At 58.1% G+C, this 14,745-nt stretch overlaps 6 protein-coding genes across 6 annotated transcripts; all 6 read right to left on the bottom strand.

Annotated features, from left to right (window-relative positions):
• Positions 1 to 471: 471 nt before the first annotated feature.
• Positions 472 to 3,627, bottom strand: JKF63_02054 (uncharacterized protein; the record flags this gene model as incomplete). The annotated part of the gene is made up of 1 exon (XM_067898097.1): positions 472 to 3,627. The coding sequence occupies one exon, from the start codon at positions 3,625 to 3,627 to the stop codon at positions 472 to 474; it is 3,156 nt and encodes a 1,051-aa protein (XP_067754254.1).
• Positions 3,628 to 4,403: 776 nt separating this feature from the next.
• Positions 4,404 to 5,303, bottom strand: JKF63_02055 (uncharacterized protein; the record flags this gene model as incomplete). Its single annotated transcript, XM_067898098.1, has 1 exon — positions 4,404 to 5,303. The coding sequence occupies one exon, from the start codon at positions 5,301 to 5,303 to the stop codon at positions 4,404 to 4,406; it is 900 nt and encodes a 299-aa protein (XP_067754255.1).
• Positions 5,304 to 6,008: 705 nt separating this feature from the next.
• Positions 6,009 to 6,659, bottom strand: JKF63_02056 (uncharacterized protein; the record flags this gene model as incomplete). The annotated part of the gene is made up of 1 exon (XM_067898099.1): positions 6,009 to 6,659. The coding sequence occupies one exon, from the start codon at positions 6,657 to 6,659 to the stop codon at positions 6,009 to 6,011; it is 651 nt and encodes a 216-aa protein (XP_067754256.1).
• Positions 6,660 to 7,839: 1,180 nt separating this feature from the next.
• On the bottom strand, positions 7,840 to 8,688 carry JKF63_02057 (uncharacterized protein; the record flags this gene model as incomplete). The annotated part of the gene is made up of 1 exon (XM_067898100.1): positions 7,840 to 8,688. One exon carries the CDS (start codon positions 8,686 to 8,688, stop codon positions 7,840 to 7,842), a length of 849 nt encoding a protein of 282 aa, XP_067754257.1.
• A 1,644-nt stretch (positions 8,689 to 10,332) lies between these two features.
• Positions 10,333 to 11,967, bottom strand: JKF63_02058 (uncharacterized protein; the record flags this gene model as incomplete). The annotated part of the gene is made up of 1 exon (XM_067898101.1): positions 10,333 to 11,967. The coding sequence occupies one exon, from the start codon at positions 11,965 to 11,967 to the stop codon at positions 10,333 to 10,335; it is 1,635 nt and encodes a 544-aa protein (XP_067754258.1).
• Positions 11,968 to 12,621: 654 nt separating this feature from the next.
• JKF63_02059 (uncharacterized protein) lies at positions 12,622 to 14,628 on the bottom strand (the record flags this gene model as incomplete). Its single annotated transcript, XM_067898102.1, has 1 exon — positions 12,622 to 14,628. The coding sequence occupies one exon, from the start codon at positions 14,626 to 14,628 to the stop codon at positions 12,622 to 12,624; it is 2,007 nt and encodes a 668-aa protein (XP_067754259.1).
• Positions 14,629 to 14,745: the final 117 nt, after the last annotated feature.

Genomic DNA, 14,745 nt, shown 5'->3' on the forward strand with positions numbered 1-14,745 from the left:
AGCTCATCCTCCATTCGATGGACACATTGTGTGTGTATGTGTGTGTGTGTGTACTCCTCCCTCGAGCATTTGAGATGCCGTGATTCTGCATCCCAGCACCCACGCATGTTCCGCGCGATCTGTAAAGAGGGAAGGATGGTGTCGAAGTATATCGTTGTCGTGATGACCCTCTCACGCAGGGAAAAGCGCGGTTCACAGAATGCCAATTGCAAGGGAAAAGATAAATTAAAAAAAAACAGAGGACAGGGCACCATGTTTGGCAGAGCATCAACAACAGAAAAGGGGGGGTTAGCAGAAGACAGCGGCAGAGAAAATCGAAGAAAAAGGAGGGAAAACGAAATGGCGCTACCGCGTGGGGCACACGATAGCGAGACAAACGGGGGAGGAGGGGAAGGGGGGGGGAGGTCAACTATCAGGACCGCCCCCGGGCTGTGAAAAAAGACAGACAGGTACGTGGAGGCCGACGCTGTGTCATGTGCTTCCTTCCACCGAAGAGCCAGCACGGTAGCTTTGCTGCACTGTGCGCTCAAGGTGACCTTGCATGTCCCGGACCAGCTGCAGGATGGAGAAGGCGGCCGGCTGCGGCGCTGTCGTAGGCATGAATGCCGGCGAGAGGCGCGTTCGGTGCTCGACTTCAGTGTAAAGCCGCAGCCAGTCTGGTGGCTCGACTGGTTCACCCTGCAAAGAAGTCCCTTCGTGTGTGCCGCGCGCATTGCTCTCGAGGTGCTGCGGAAGCTGAACGCTGCAATAGTCGGATGCCAAGACGGGCCACCCCTCGGACTCGAGAATGCGAAAAATGCACTCACCCAAGGGCGTCTTGGCTGTGAAAAAGTGCAATGTCGCATCGCACAGCCCTACCGCGACAACGGCGTCGATCAGCGCTGTCGCCCCGCAGCTCGGATAGAAAGCAGTCGAGGGATCCCCTGCACGTTGCTGAAGAGCTATCGTGAGACGCGTGCGCCACTCTGCGTGGGCAACGGTGAGCTTCACGAGGGTCTTCATCATACTCGCGTCGGCCCCCTCGACACAGAGCGCCTTGGCTGCTATGAAGTATGTGCTGAGGAGTTGGCTGCACGCCTCCGACACCGTGGGACCACTGATGCGGGCATGGCTTGTTTCCATGGAGATGGGCTTGGGTGAGGGACCATTATCAACGGCTCTGCGCAGAGGAAGCATCAGCGCTGCGCCCATCAGCTCCAGCCAAGCCTCGCCACGAGAGTGAAACAAATCACAGAAAGCAGGAACCGTGCTTCCTTGAAGCGCAGCTTTCTGGCGGAACGTGTCATACGCCGGTCGCACAACGACGTCGCAGCGTTCTGCAAACTCAACGAGATGACTCTTCTGCGTGAGCGACGATCCCTGCCGCACAGTACAAAGAGCGCTGCGTGTTGCGCAGTACTTTACCGCTTGGCCCCCCTCGCGTCGCACTAGACGACGAGTGGCAGCGCCGGGATTCGTGGAGGATGCCGACGCTATTTGCTTCTGCCTCTGTCCCTCTGTGTAAGAGGAGCTGCTGAAACACAGATCCAAAGCGTTCTCGCTCTCCATCGAGCCACGTGTCGTCACTTCCAGATCCCCTGCGTCGCCGGGCTCATCACAGAGCACCTCCTGTAGGAGCTTGAGCGTTGGTGCCGAAGTCGCCTCGATGCGCTGTAGTACCAGTGTGCGACTGTTTGCGTGGGTGAGAGCGCCACCTTGGAGGATCTCTGGGTAGGACGGTGGCGGCAGAGCAGACACGGTACGTTCTGCGCGCAGGCGACGATGCTGCGCCTGGCGCGCTGCCGGTGGCCCCATCTGCGTCCCCAACACCGCGGTAACCGCTGACGCTGGTGTATTCGCTCTCGAGACGGGAGGCACCGGGACCCGCTTCGTGTGGTACGAAGGGAGGAAAAAGGACGGTTTGGCGCACGATAGAATCGAGGACGGCACCTCGAGCGTCGCACTGGGCGCCACGCTATCGAGCCGCCGCGTAAGTCGCGTCACCAACGACTCGGGCGCTGCCTCATCGACGGCCAGAACCACCACGCCGTCAGCCATCTGCGCTGAGACAAGCGCTAGTTGGCACGCGACTAAGAAATCCAGCGAAACACTGAAAAAGTGTGTAACCCTAGTCGCTTCCTCCTTGTCGCTTCCATGCCCTGAGGACTCAATTCCAAGCGCCAGGCGGGCACCCTCCCAGCACATTAGAGCAGCGCGCGCGGCGGCCTCCTCCTCTGCGGGCGTCAATGGCAGTGATGCCTCATCTCTGTGCTTCGAATAGCCAAGTTCGGCGACAGCTGCAGCGCTGGTCGGGCAGTGAGGCAATGTAATCGCAGGCTCTGGCGCCGGATGATCCAACACCACCACTGTGGCTAACGGAGAAGTCTCTGTTGCCTCTCCGGGAACAGAATTGGCACTGTTGTCGCTTGGCCACAAGAAATCGTTGGTTCGCAGCATCCCGGCTGAAAGCTGAGCTGGAGCGGCCCAGGTGGCAACGATGTATTCCTCCAACGGCATCTCCGCTACCCCGCCGAGGCGAAGGGAGACTGCACTCTCTGCCCGTGTGGCGGCGCGACGCCCAGCCACCTGTGTGTGCCCACGCACCACCACGACCCCTCCGATGACGGCTACGGCAGTGCGCTGGGGAAGACTGAGGATGCCCAAGTCGACCTCCCGACGCCTGGGCGGCTCTTTGACATGTTTTGGAAACGCGGAACGGGGTCGAGATGCGGCTAGGGGCAGAAGCAGCAGAGTCACCCAGGGTGCGGGCGACGCTGCACTGTGGCCCTCATAGAAGACTTGATGCACCACTCCGATCACGTTCACCGTGTGCGAGGTCTCCAGAAAACGATCAGACGGATAGGTACAGCAGAGACTGTGCGCGCTCGAGGACCTCGCACTGGGTAGCGTCTCCACCTCAGCAGGCGTAGGCAAGATGCAACTTGACTGTTCTGTGCAAAAGTTGGGCTCCCCCGAATGGAGCACTGATGAGTCCTCTATCACGGGAGACACAGGGTGTGCGCCCGGGAGACGATTGCAAGGCGCAAGCTCTCCTGCTGCAGAGGTGACGATGGCGTAAAAACTAGGGATACGAAAAAGAAGGACCCGAACCTGGAACACCAGCTGCCTATGCAGCATCGCCGCGCACCAGAGCCACGGCCACGGCAACGACCGCGGCTGCCCAAGAACACAGAAAGCCGCCAGCGCGTCTTCCTTGGCGGGCCTGTCCTCGGTGAAGCTCGCGACGTAGCAGCTCATCCACGCAGCAACCGCCTGAGAGGCTGAGGCCTCTATAACGGCGGTGGGATTGAAGAAGAGGGCCTGGCACAAACTTGGGGAGCGGTGTGCTACCTCCATCACGTCCAACATAAGCACCATCTCCACTGGTTCCCAGGGTTGACGTTGCTCAGATGCTGTCAACGACCTTGCGTGTGCAGTATGCGGGAGAGGAGGAAAACCCTCTGGGCGAGACCACAGAGGCACTGCGTCAAGCGGCGCTGTCGACGAGGGCGAATCAGAGACCGCGGCTGTGGACCCATGGTGCGCAACGTACGCAGAGACGCGCTCAAGTATGTGACGCTGCAGGGACTCATCTGCATCCACGAGCGCCTGGAGAAATTGAGGCAGACGTGTCGACGGGGTCACCATGGAATCTCTCAGTCGTTGGGAGCGAGGTGTACGACCAGGATGAAGCGCACAGCCAACTGCCTCTGAATGCCTATGTTATCGAGAAAGAAAAAATGTCACAAAGGGCACAGAAGCGATATGAAAAGTAAAAAGTGCGTATTGCCATTGAAGAAGTTCGGCGAGTTAGCCCAGGCAGCGAGGCTGAGCTATCGCCCTCTGGGAGAGCGGAGTCGGAGCCCCTATCGACCTTGCTGTACAAACGCAGAGAATCACTCCAGGAACGTGAGGCGCGGAGATAGACGCACCAGAGAGCCCATGTGCGTCCCCTGTTGTTGGTGCAGTTGTCGCCCTCCCCCCCCCTCCGGGAAGGAGTTATGTTTCATTGTGAATCTAAATGCGCGCACACACGCACAGGCCTGTGCGTGTGTGTAACGTACCACAGCTGAGCGCAGCGCCACGCCTTCTCTGCGCGGCCAATAATCATGACAAACAAAAAAATGTGAAAACGCTTCAGAGGAGCACAGACGCAAAACCACCGATACAACTCCTGGTACGCACAGTCGAGCACGCCGCGTGAGTGTGTTCTCTAGTTCGCCTTTTTGGTCGGGACACTGCTCCCCCCACTCGACCCGGAGGTGTATCCCAGACAAGCGCCATGCAGCGGACTGGAGGCCTGGCCATTGGGGTGGGGAGTGGGAGGGAGAGAGCGAGGTCGTGATGTAGAGACGCTCTCCGGCTCTTGAGATGTTGCCATTACACCTCGTGAACGCCGTTGCTGCCTACCTCTCTGCCCGGCGTTACTGCGACGTGTCAGCGTGCCAGCTAAGCAAGGCTGCCCACTGTGCACGCCAAGTCGCCTCTAGTGCGACTTGACGCGGACTGCGAGGTGCCTGATCTCCCCGTGGCGCCGAGCCATGCTCAAGCCGATCAAAGTCCTCCTCCACGCAGCGAACTACGTGCCTGGTGAGTTGTACCAAGCGAGAGACAAACGCACCGCCCTCAATCGGCCCCCTAGAAAACGCGAAGGACGACACAGGGTATAACACTGGCGCCCACTCAGCAATGGGGATAGGAGCAGGTCCATGAACACAAGATGGAGGCACCGGAACAACGGCATCGCGATTTGCCTCGGTCACCGATGGGCCTCCTCTGTCCATGGGCAGGCGGAGCCACACGCGCTGGAAAATCGCAGGCCACTGCAACAGAAATGGAAGTTCAGCGTCTGCTAGACTGTCCTCGAGTAGCCCAACGCGCTGATGCAGCTCAAAGCGGAAAAGACGCTGTGCGTCAGCGAGTTGCTGGGACTCTGCGGACGTTAGTGGCATCTCGCCAGTGCGCAGCTTCTCGTACAGCGTCTCTGGGACTGCCCGCTCTACATTTTGCCGGAGAGAAGGGAGCAGGTACGACCACGCTGCGATTGCGGCGCGGTGATGACCACTGCCAGAGAAAACTCGATCATGCAAGACGTGCTGGATCCTCTTGCGAGCCTGCAGCTGACCAGTCTGTGGGTCTGTGGTCTGGGAGGCGTGGGTCAGGCCACGAAGCACGCCGGAGGTGGGTGGCTTGAAGGCGCTTGCATTTCGCGTGAACAGGTCTCCTCGACCCCCACCACTTATGCAACGGTGTTGAACACCGAGGGCACCGCGGCAGGCGGCGCTTCCTCTAGATATGCAGACTCTGGTGCAGATGGGCGTCATGAGAACTACCGAAACACTCTGCAGCCTCACTGTATTTTCTTCAAGACCGACAGGAAGCGAAGAGATCACCCCTGCGGTGTTACGGTGAAGCATGAGCCGAAGCAGGGCAGAAGTGAAACTGCGACGACACGCCACGTGTGCAAAGCCCCTGACGCCGATGACGTGGCGTGGCGTGGTGGTGGTCGGGGAGGGGGAGCGCGCCAACACTCAAAACACTATCTCGTGGGTACGAACGGAGCTGAAGTGAAGAACTGAGCAGAAGGAGGGGGATTCGGGACGAGATGTGCAGTCAGGACGACAGGTCGAGGCCGAATGGACCGACACAGTGAGTACATAGACAGGGGGCGACTGATTAGGTCTCCATCCTTATTGGCGACACCGCCTACGTGCGCAGGGGACAACTGTAGCCGACCTTGAAGGTCAGACACCTATTCCCCTCCCCCGGACCTGCCTGTGCAGCTCTCGGAGAGTCTAGAAGAAAGGAGGGTGAAACGCGCGTGCTTTGCGTGTGTGTGTATGGAAGAAGGGGGAGAAAAAGTTAGTGTTTCCCAGGGCTTATTGCGCACTGAAAAGGACGCCGGGGAAGGAGAACCCACCAGTACACACGCGTCTTCAGGTTAGCAGCAGACCTTCACAGCAATACAGACGGCATGCATACACACACATATATATATATTAAAACAGCAAAAAAGTATAAGCCACTATTTAGGGCATGGAGTAGGTGTTGCGGGCAAAGTCATCTTCGCGACTGCGCTCGAGGCGGTACCAGTAGTGGTCTTTCTGCTGTTGCTGGTCACGTGACAGGATGCTCCAGTTGCGCTCGTTATTTCGAATCTCCCAGTGCGGGGCACGCACTGCAAGTTGACCACTACGCACTAGCATTGTCGTGTTGTGGACGCCCTCCATCAGCTTCTTCTCGTGCTCTATAACTTTCTCCAAAGCCTGCCGCTCCTCAAGCCCGGTGGTGGTGGCAAGCAGCCGCTCAGCATCGGCGATGGTGCGTTTTGACATCCGCTGCTGCTGCTCAATCTCCTCTGGTGTAGGCATGGCGGCCGCACTCCCAAGCGCCACCGCTTGCACTGCCTCCATACCCTGCCGGTTGGTGCTGGTACGACGGAACCACCGCTCCCACAACGACGCCTCCTTCAGCTGGTACTCAAGGTGATTGTTGACATTAGGAGATGGCATACGATTCTTGTGCGTCACTTGCGCTTCGTAGAGGATGGAGCTCCCCACACACGCGAGAAATATTGCTGCCGTCTTGTACGGGTGATTACGGGTCCACCGCGTGGTGCGGTAAAGCCAACCGGACACCTCCTTGCCCAGGAAGGGAATCGGCACGACTTTCTCGAGCATCAGTAGTGATTTTGGCAGAATGAGGGGGCGTGTGTGATTGGCTTCCAAACGCACACCCACTCGTGCGGACTAGCGGCGAACCAAGAATCTAGCTTTGTGGGTGAGTGATGAAGATGCTTATGTGGACCATGTAGGGGGGAGGGGGGGGGGGGATTAGCGCGGCCAACCAATTTTATGTGCACCCGGTGGCAGCAGCACAGTTAATTACATGTAACGTCCTCGCGAAAAGAAAAAGAAATACAATTGCTTGCTTTTGTCAGCGACGGATCCGAGGAATGCACACCCTCTTGGATCGGTGATGTGTGTGTGTGTGTGTGTGTATGTGCGCACACGGCGGTTGAGAAGACGGGCAAAGCACGTTAGGAAATATCTGTGTTTCTCTGGTGCACGTGCAAAGGCCAGGCGACAAAAAGAAAGAAAGGGGGAGAAGGCAGCAGGGAAAGAGATGGATGAAAAGAGGCGGCGGTGGCGGTGACAACGACGAGCCGTGTATGCGCACCAGTACATACACAGAGCACCACAAAATAGCAGAAAGCTCGACACTGCGATACGTTCACTCGTTGCCTCTGCGTTTCGACTGAAGGGAACCCCCCACCCCCGGGGGTATGCTGAGCGCCTGCCTATGCATACGCCTGCACGAAGTGCGCCCCATTCGACCCATTGGGCGAGGGGCAGAGACATACGCATGCACATTTTTTTCATGGGCTGCGGTGTGCCTATCAACTCCTGCTCTGCTGTTCCACATTGTGCTTCGAAACCTCCTCTCTCCAGTTTTCTGCCGTACCGCTGCCCCCCCCCCTTTTTGTTGGGGCACTTGATGATTTGTTTTTTTTTGTGGTGAGAGGGGATTCAATCTGTAGCCCTATGGAGCACAGACACGAACAGATAAATATACATATCCATACCCAACAAATGCAGGTGGACTAAAGGATACTGACCACAATATCCAGTAAGTGGGATCACACTCGGACAAAAAAAAAACTCCACGGCAGAGCCCAGATGGCCTTTTCAGAAAGAGAGAGAGTGAACATATGCCGCCACAGAGAACGGTGCGGAAACCAAGGCAAAGGAAAGAGAATGACTTCGTTGGCGTATGGTGCGGGGGGAGGAAAGGTGGGAGAAAGAGGGGCGCGCCTCTGCCTTTCATCACCACAACCCATGTCCAACAAAAAAGGAAGTACTACAAACTATCTTCTTCCTTTGCCGCTTGAGAGTCCTCGGCGATGCGATCTCGCCACATGTATTCGCGTGTCTCGATGCTACGGCGAAAGAGCTTCTCATCCTCTAGAAGGTGCGTCAGACGGCGATCGTCCCACATGTTTCGCAGCAGTGCCTGCCTTGCATTTCGCTCCTCCAATGCAATTTCCTCGCGTGTGACCAAGTGTGCCTGATTACAAAAAATATGTGCAGAAAGGAAAGGCAGCGACGGCGCAGCAGTGGCGGATTCAGGTGTATCTGTAAGAGCAGAATCGCGCAGATCCCTAGTTGTTTCCGCCCCTGCACCACTGCTTGATGGCGCTTGCTCACTCTCTCTCTCACGTGTAACGACCAGCAGTTGCCCATCGATGCGCGTTCCGAGAGAAATGAGGAGGCGCTCCATGCGCTGTTGCGCACGGTCCTGTTCGTCAATGCGCTTCTGTGTCAACCGCCGCTCCATCGCTGCCTGCATCTCCAACAGGTGTGAAGGAGTTTGGAGATCAGTGAGGCGTTGCACCTTCCAGGCCGCCAGTTGGTCATTGAGGTTAGCAAGCTCCTCCTTTACCGTGAGAACTACTTCCAGTGGGGCGACAGGCATGTCCTCTCCGGGCACCACGACTGGACTTTCCTCGTGCACGTCCGCTCCGACACTTCCCTCATCAGTGCTCGATCCGCGCGAAGCAGTGGTGACCGAGTGAGGCATAGTCAGCGTGATCTTCGACTCCGGGGGGTCGAGAGGTAGGCAGCGATGGGTTACAACAACGGCGTGCAGCACCGGTTCGTCGTGACCTAGCTCGGAGGCCACATTGTTGAAGGTGCTGAGCTGATGCATTAGGGAATAACGACAAAGTGAAAAGACGCACGATGGAACCCACTTGAAAAAATCCCCCAGGCTGCAAAAGTGGCGTCGATACGTCAAAGCGAAAAGCTGCATACCGGTCACGAAAAATGGAAAAACAACAAAACAGGCAGGTCGTTACGAAAGCGAGGAAGGGCAGGCGAGGGCAAGTGAGGGGGGGGGGGCATGACGAAGCCAGCGGCGGCGGCGGTGGTGGTGGTGACATGGAGAGGAAGTAAGAGGAGGAGGAGGAAAAGCGGCGCTGAAAAGTTCCAGATACGGTCTATCCCCTTTTGTCGAATTCATTTAGTGTCTCGTCACATTATTATTATTATTTCGTTTTGGGGGGGAGGGGAGGGGAGGGAGAGTGAGAGGGGGCATATTAGCCGCGCCGGCTCGCGCGCACTGGTGCGATTTGGTGCGTCGCTTTGGAGGAGACAAATATGAAGACGGCTCTGAGCTTCACATCTCAGGAACGGCGCGAGGTGCCTGATGTCAAGGATATACCACAGGTTCGAAAGTGCGGCGCAGAACAAAAAACCCAAGCAAGCGCCGGGGCGTTCCTCGGTACGTCCACTGGCCACGATCCGTGGAGCGAGATATGGCCCCACAGAATGAGACAGTGTATATGCTACCGCAGATGATAGTCATCACTTTAGTGCCCGTATGCCCTAACAAAGAGAAAGCAGAGGACATGCAAACGAGCCACGTAAACTGACACGCGTGCATCTGTATCCCCACACGCACACCCACACACCCAATAAACCTCCTCGACAGTGAGGGTGCGTAAGATCTGCAGCTGCGCGTGTATGAGAAGAGCACCCCGTTTTACTGCGAACGAACAAAAAAAAGCAAAAATGCACGTGAACTGCGAGGAGACCGCTGGAGTTGCCCCTGTGTAGAGCGGCGGTACACGCCAATGCCGCATGACACACGCCAAAAAGGGGGGAGTCAGAAACAAAATACTGGAGTCGTGCACATTCATGCCACGGCAGGCCTCTTTTCCTCGGCGTGTTGTCGCACAGTCCCATCAAGGCGCAGTCTACTTGCTGCGCATCAAAACAGTGTGGAGACGCTTTTATTTCCACGGCGTGTGACACCCCTCCCCTCTGCCATGCTCGAGTCAGCCAGTGTGGGCGCACGCGGCAACACCTCACCTGCCTCCGTCGCACCGCGAAACAATCTTCGACGTCCAGTGCGAATCGGTCTGCCCTCGAGTCGGTCCACGTGGCTGACAGGCTCTTGTAGCCCTCCTTCGTCCACAGGATCCTGCTCCAGGGCGATGGCACCTGTCACGCGGGTAGCCCCTCTTTTTTGGAGGGCCGGGGCGGGGGGGGGGGGGGGAGAAGTGGGGGAGGGCCTGAGTCGACGCCGGGCGGGTTCAGGGACGAAGTCAGCCCGCCTCAGGCCAGGACCCCTCTCAGACCCGGTTATCCTCGCCGCCATGCAACGTTCCCGCCGCACTCGCCCCACGCCCTTGCTTTCCACTATTGGAGGGAAAAGTGCTCGGATGTGTCAGTCCTTGCGGTCTGCTGGGGGACGGCATTGGCACTCTTTGGGTGAGGGAGGGTAGGAAAGTAGCAGGTGCTTGAACGAGGGCGCGTGTGGAGGGGAGGGGGGAGAGAAGAGGCACACGGATTATTCCTTCTTGGACTGTCTGTAGCTTTGGAACTCCTGAATGATAGCCTTGGTAGAAGCTTTGGTGTCCACGATCGGCGCGGGGTACGAAGTGGGATACTTCTGTGCCGTCCCCTTGCTACACCGCTGCCTCGGAGAAGCTCCACCCGCTTTGCTACTGCCCTTCGTACAATACTCATCCCACTTGTGCACCACGCTCGGTGGGACCTTCACAAGCTCAGGAACCCATTGAAATATGAACTTACAGTCTGGATCATAGCGCTCCGACTGGCGGAAGGGGTTGAAGGTGCGGAAAAACGGCTGCGCGTCTGCGCCTTGGCCTGACGACCACAGCCAACCGCCGTTGTTGTTCGCGACGTCGTAGTCCACAGCCATTGTGGCAAACCACCGCTCACCCTCGCGCCAGTCGATCCCGAGTACCTTGACAGCAAAGTTGGAGATGACTAGGCGGCAACGGTTGTGACACCAGCCAGTGGCGGTGAGACAACGCACGGCAGCGTCGACCAACGGTACACCAGTGCACCCCCTCTTGAACGCCTCGAAGTGCTCCTCCCTCCATCTCCATTTGTAGTTGTCGTACAACGGCTGGAAGGGTGCGTTCTGTTTCAACTGAGGCGCCTTGACGATGCCTGTCTGGGAAGCGAAGGAGTTCAGCTGGCCCTGCAAGAGGCGTGGATGCGTGAAGGCGAGCATCGCGAAGAACTCGCGCCACACAAGTTGACGAGTGAAAGTGTGCCCAACGCCGAGTGCCCGCACGCTGGCGTGCCACACCTCCCGCGACGACACCGTGCCGCACTTCAGATGGGGACTCAGGTGTGAGGTGTGGTCTCCCACGATGTCGTTCCGTACATCGGCATAGTTCCTCAGATTCTCCACGTACGCCAATCGCCTCAGTCCCTCCGCACGGCCGCCGCGGTCCTGCAACCGTGGCATGTGTGTGTACAGCTGAGCGGGATTCACCAGGTGATGTTTCAGGGCTTTCTTCGGCTCAGAAACCATCATGGACAGCGTTCTCTTCACGCTACCCGGCAGAGGCTCCGCCACAGCGCGAGCGTGCTCGGCGATGAACTTGTTGTAGAAGTGCGTGAAAACACTGTAAGGCTGCCCGGTGCCGCTGACCACCTCGCCCAGCGGACGCAGTGAGTACTCGTTCGACCCCGTCACGCACACCACGCCGTGCTTGTCTGCATAGTCGCGCAGCAATTCGTCGCGCGCAAGGGCAAAGGGGGTGTAGTCCTCGTTAAACCCAATCACCTTCACTTCGTAACCGCTGTCGCGGATGCGCTGCAAGCACTCCTCGTCGCTGCCGCGGAGGCACACCAAACCGCCGTTGAGTTGTTCTGCCCCGTCCAAATCGACAAGTGACTCACAGAAGAATTGGAAAAAGGCATCGCCGAAGTACGGGTTCTTTTCCTTGTCACACTGGTTCGGGTTAAAGAAGAATGCCGGCAGTATAGAGATGGAGCGGCGCTCGGCCTCGTCGCAGAGAGCCTGCAGGCCGGTGTTGTCCGCCACGCGGAGGTCCCGGCGGAAGAGAAACAGCGCCACTTCCTCCCTCTCCACGCGTAGCGTCTTTGCCACCGCCGCGGAGTCGGGGGACTGGGAGGGGCTGCGGCTGTGCTTCCTGATAGACATGTGTGTGGGCGCGGATGCACGCGTGCAACTTGCAGCGCCTCGGCACAAGACACGGATGAAGAGAAAAGAGCGCACTTTGGTGGCATCGTGTTTGAAAAAAGAGAAACGGTAATGGGAGTTGAGTGTGGAATACAAGAGTCAATCGCTACTGAGAGCAGGGCAGCGCCCCAGTGAAGTTCTGTTTCATGTGCACCACCCCGTTTGCAGAGCCGCGTATATGTGCTTTGTTTATCTTGAATGTGGAAACGGTGTGTGTGTGTGTGTGTGTCTGCGGGGGGGGAGAGGATTCCATGGTTACGTCGTCTTAACCTCATCAGAAGTTCAAAGCGTCGTTGAGCAAAGACGACAACTGAGCGGGGGGGGGGGGGGGGGGGGGGTAAACCCTAAAAAAGTGGCAACTGGGGCAGCGGCAAGGTAGAATGAAGAACCCCCACAGCATCTCCAAGAGAGAAACGCACACGTCCGCACGAAGCAGCGCGCACGCACGTGTGACATTGGGGAACCCCGCTTGGTCCTACGCAAACCGCAGACCACCCGCACCTTCTGCGTTCATCATCTCTCCCTCCCGATTCCCATAACGCTTACGCCCTGCGCCTCGTTCATAATGAAACTCTCCTGTCGCGCCGCTCATGTCATCTCAGTCATACCCCGTCTTCACAGGCAGCGATGCAGCAAGCGATGAAGAGGGTACGCAGTGGACCTCATCCCCTCAACAGTCAATCGTGGGTTCTCTTCGTCATGGTGAGCGTGACACGCTACGACACTACAATCCTCACCTGATATGTACACCTCCCCATAAAACACAGCCGCCAACATTGAGCTCATCGATGCCGGCCCTCCGTCGCCGTGTCTGGCGGAAGAAGTGGTGGGCATACGCAGCATAAGTAGTTGCAGAAGCTCCACAAAGCTGCCAGATGCTCCGGGGAAGTGTTTCGGCACTCGCACAATGCTGGGCGATGATTTAATGCGTGCAAGAGATGCTGCTGCGTCGTTTCCACTACCGCGCGCCACTTCACCTCGCCCCTGCGCGCGCATCATCGAGACTCCCTCTAACCAAGCCTGCATATCAGCCTCGCTCTGGGAGGGCAGTAACAGGATCCCCAGTGTTTCGTTGTACTCCTCCATGACGACGCCTTTGCGTTTCTGCAAAATGGATAGCTTTGGTGCAACACGGACACCCTCGCCACCACCGGCCACGGCTTGACGCGCACGTCGGGCACTTCGAGAGCTGCGCGAGCGCAAAGGCGCTCTTGTGAGCTCCAGTTCTTGCACCTCTACTAGGGCACCGAATAGCGGGAACAAGCGTGCGAGAGAGAGGGGAAGCACACCTACTTGGCTTCTGCGGGTCGCCGAGGCCAATGCCGGCGCTGTTGCTGCCGCGCACTCGAAGCGAAGCTCAGCAACTGTGCCTAGCCGCTCCGCAACCGCGCGGGCCGCAAGTGTCCACATGCTCGTAGAGGAGGAACTGAGGATGTGGCGAATGGCTCCCTTGCGCTGTCGGCGACTCGTGCGAGAGGGTGCAGCCGTGCTTGTAGCCGCCTGCGTCGTTGCCGCCGGCTGCTGGCTAGTGCCGAACACCCCAGTGGCAGCCTTCACAACCCCCGCCGTGGTGTCGCAGCGCTTCGTAGTCACCTGAGAGTTGAAATGTGCCGTACTCGCACAGCGGCGAGCGGCACGAAAACGGCGGAGAGCGCAGCGCTTCTCAATGGTGCCCTTCAATGCAAACACCGACAGCGGTGGGGCAGGACTGCCGAGTCGCTCGGGAGCTGGCGCGGTTTTCGATGGCTGCACCGCCGCTGCAGCCTCCTCCTCTCCGACCCCCGATGCACTACACGCAGCGCACGCCTTTTGCGTCGCTGATAGGAAATCCCCGCCTGTACCAGCCCCCGCCTCATCACTGTAAAAGGTTGTGTACCAGTAGCGCCGCAGCGCAGATGCTCGCGTGACCCCGCGCGAGAGTCGCAGTATCTTCGTCGTCGTACACCGCCGTCTCCAGACATCGCGCCAGGATCGAGAGCCCGTGGAAACAGTAGCCACACGCAAGGGGAAATCCTGCGTTGGCGGGCGTTCTTTCTCCGTTCTCGTACGCCTGTGAGCGCCCCTCTCACCGTCGTTGCCGTGGCCTTCCGCGACATTGCGCGACACTGAGACGTCGTTTGAACGACTGTGTTTGCGGGCTTTGTCCTCATCGTGCTGCCTCGCACGCAACTCCTCGTAACGCGCACTGAGCGTTGCAGAAACTGCCGCCTCACGGGCTCGCTGCACCTCTGTACTCGACGGTAACGCTTGGAATTGTGTGCGTGCTGTGCGTTCCGTTCTGGCTGAGTCCGATGAAGTTCTCAAACTATCAGAGGCGGTGTGGGTCCCCGAGGAAGCAGTCGGTGACTGCACCAGTTTTTTTTGTGACGTACGGGTCACATCCAGCGCCGACCCCCTCCGCCTTATCTTCGCTTTTTCGCGTGCAGCGGACTCTGCCTTGTGGGCTTGCAGCCCCAGGATGAGTGGATTCACGCCCCGCCCCACGGCCTCTGCGATCTTCGACGGTGGAGCTGGTGAAGGCGTCGACCTTTGATGGACATTCGAGGAAACAGTGCGCCGCTGGGCCGCAACGAAGTTGCGGTGACGCGTGAGGAGGTTGTCTAGGACAGACCCGGCATCCATTAGAAATTTGTTCGTGTGTGTGCGCCGGTAGGAAGACACAGAGATCAACTTTTTTTTTTAACGGGGGAAGAGGCAACACCGGTTGCTCCAGCCGTAAATATTCGCCCGCGGTTCAGC

Source organism: Porcisia hertigi, chromosome 33, assembly GCF_017918235.1.
Source record: "Porcisia hertigi strain C119 chromosome 33, whole genome shotgun sequence".
NCBI lineage: Eukaryota > Euglenozoa > Kinetoplastea > Trypanosomatida > Trypanosomatidae > Porcisia > Porcisia hertigi.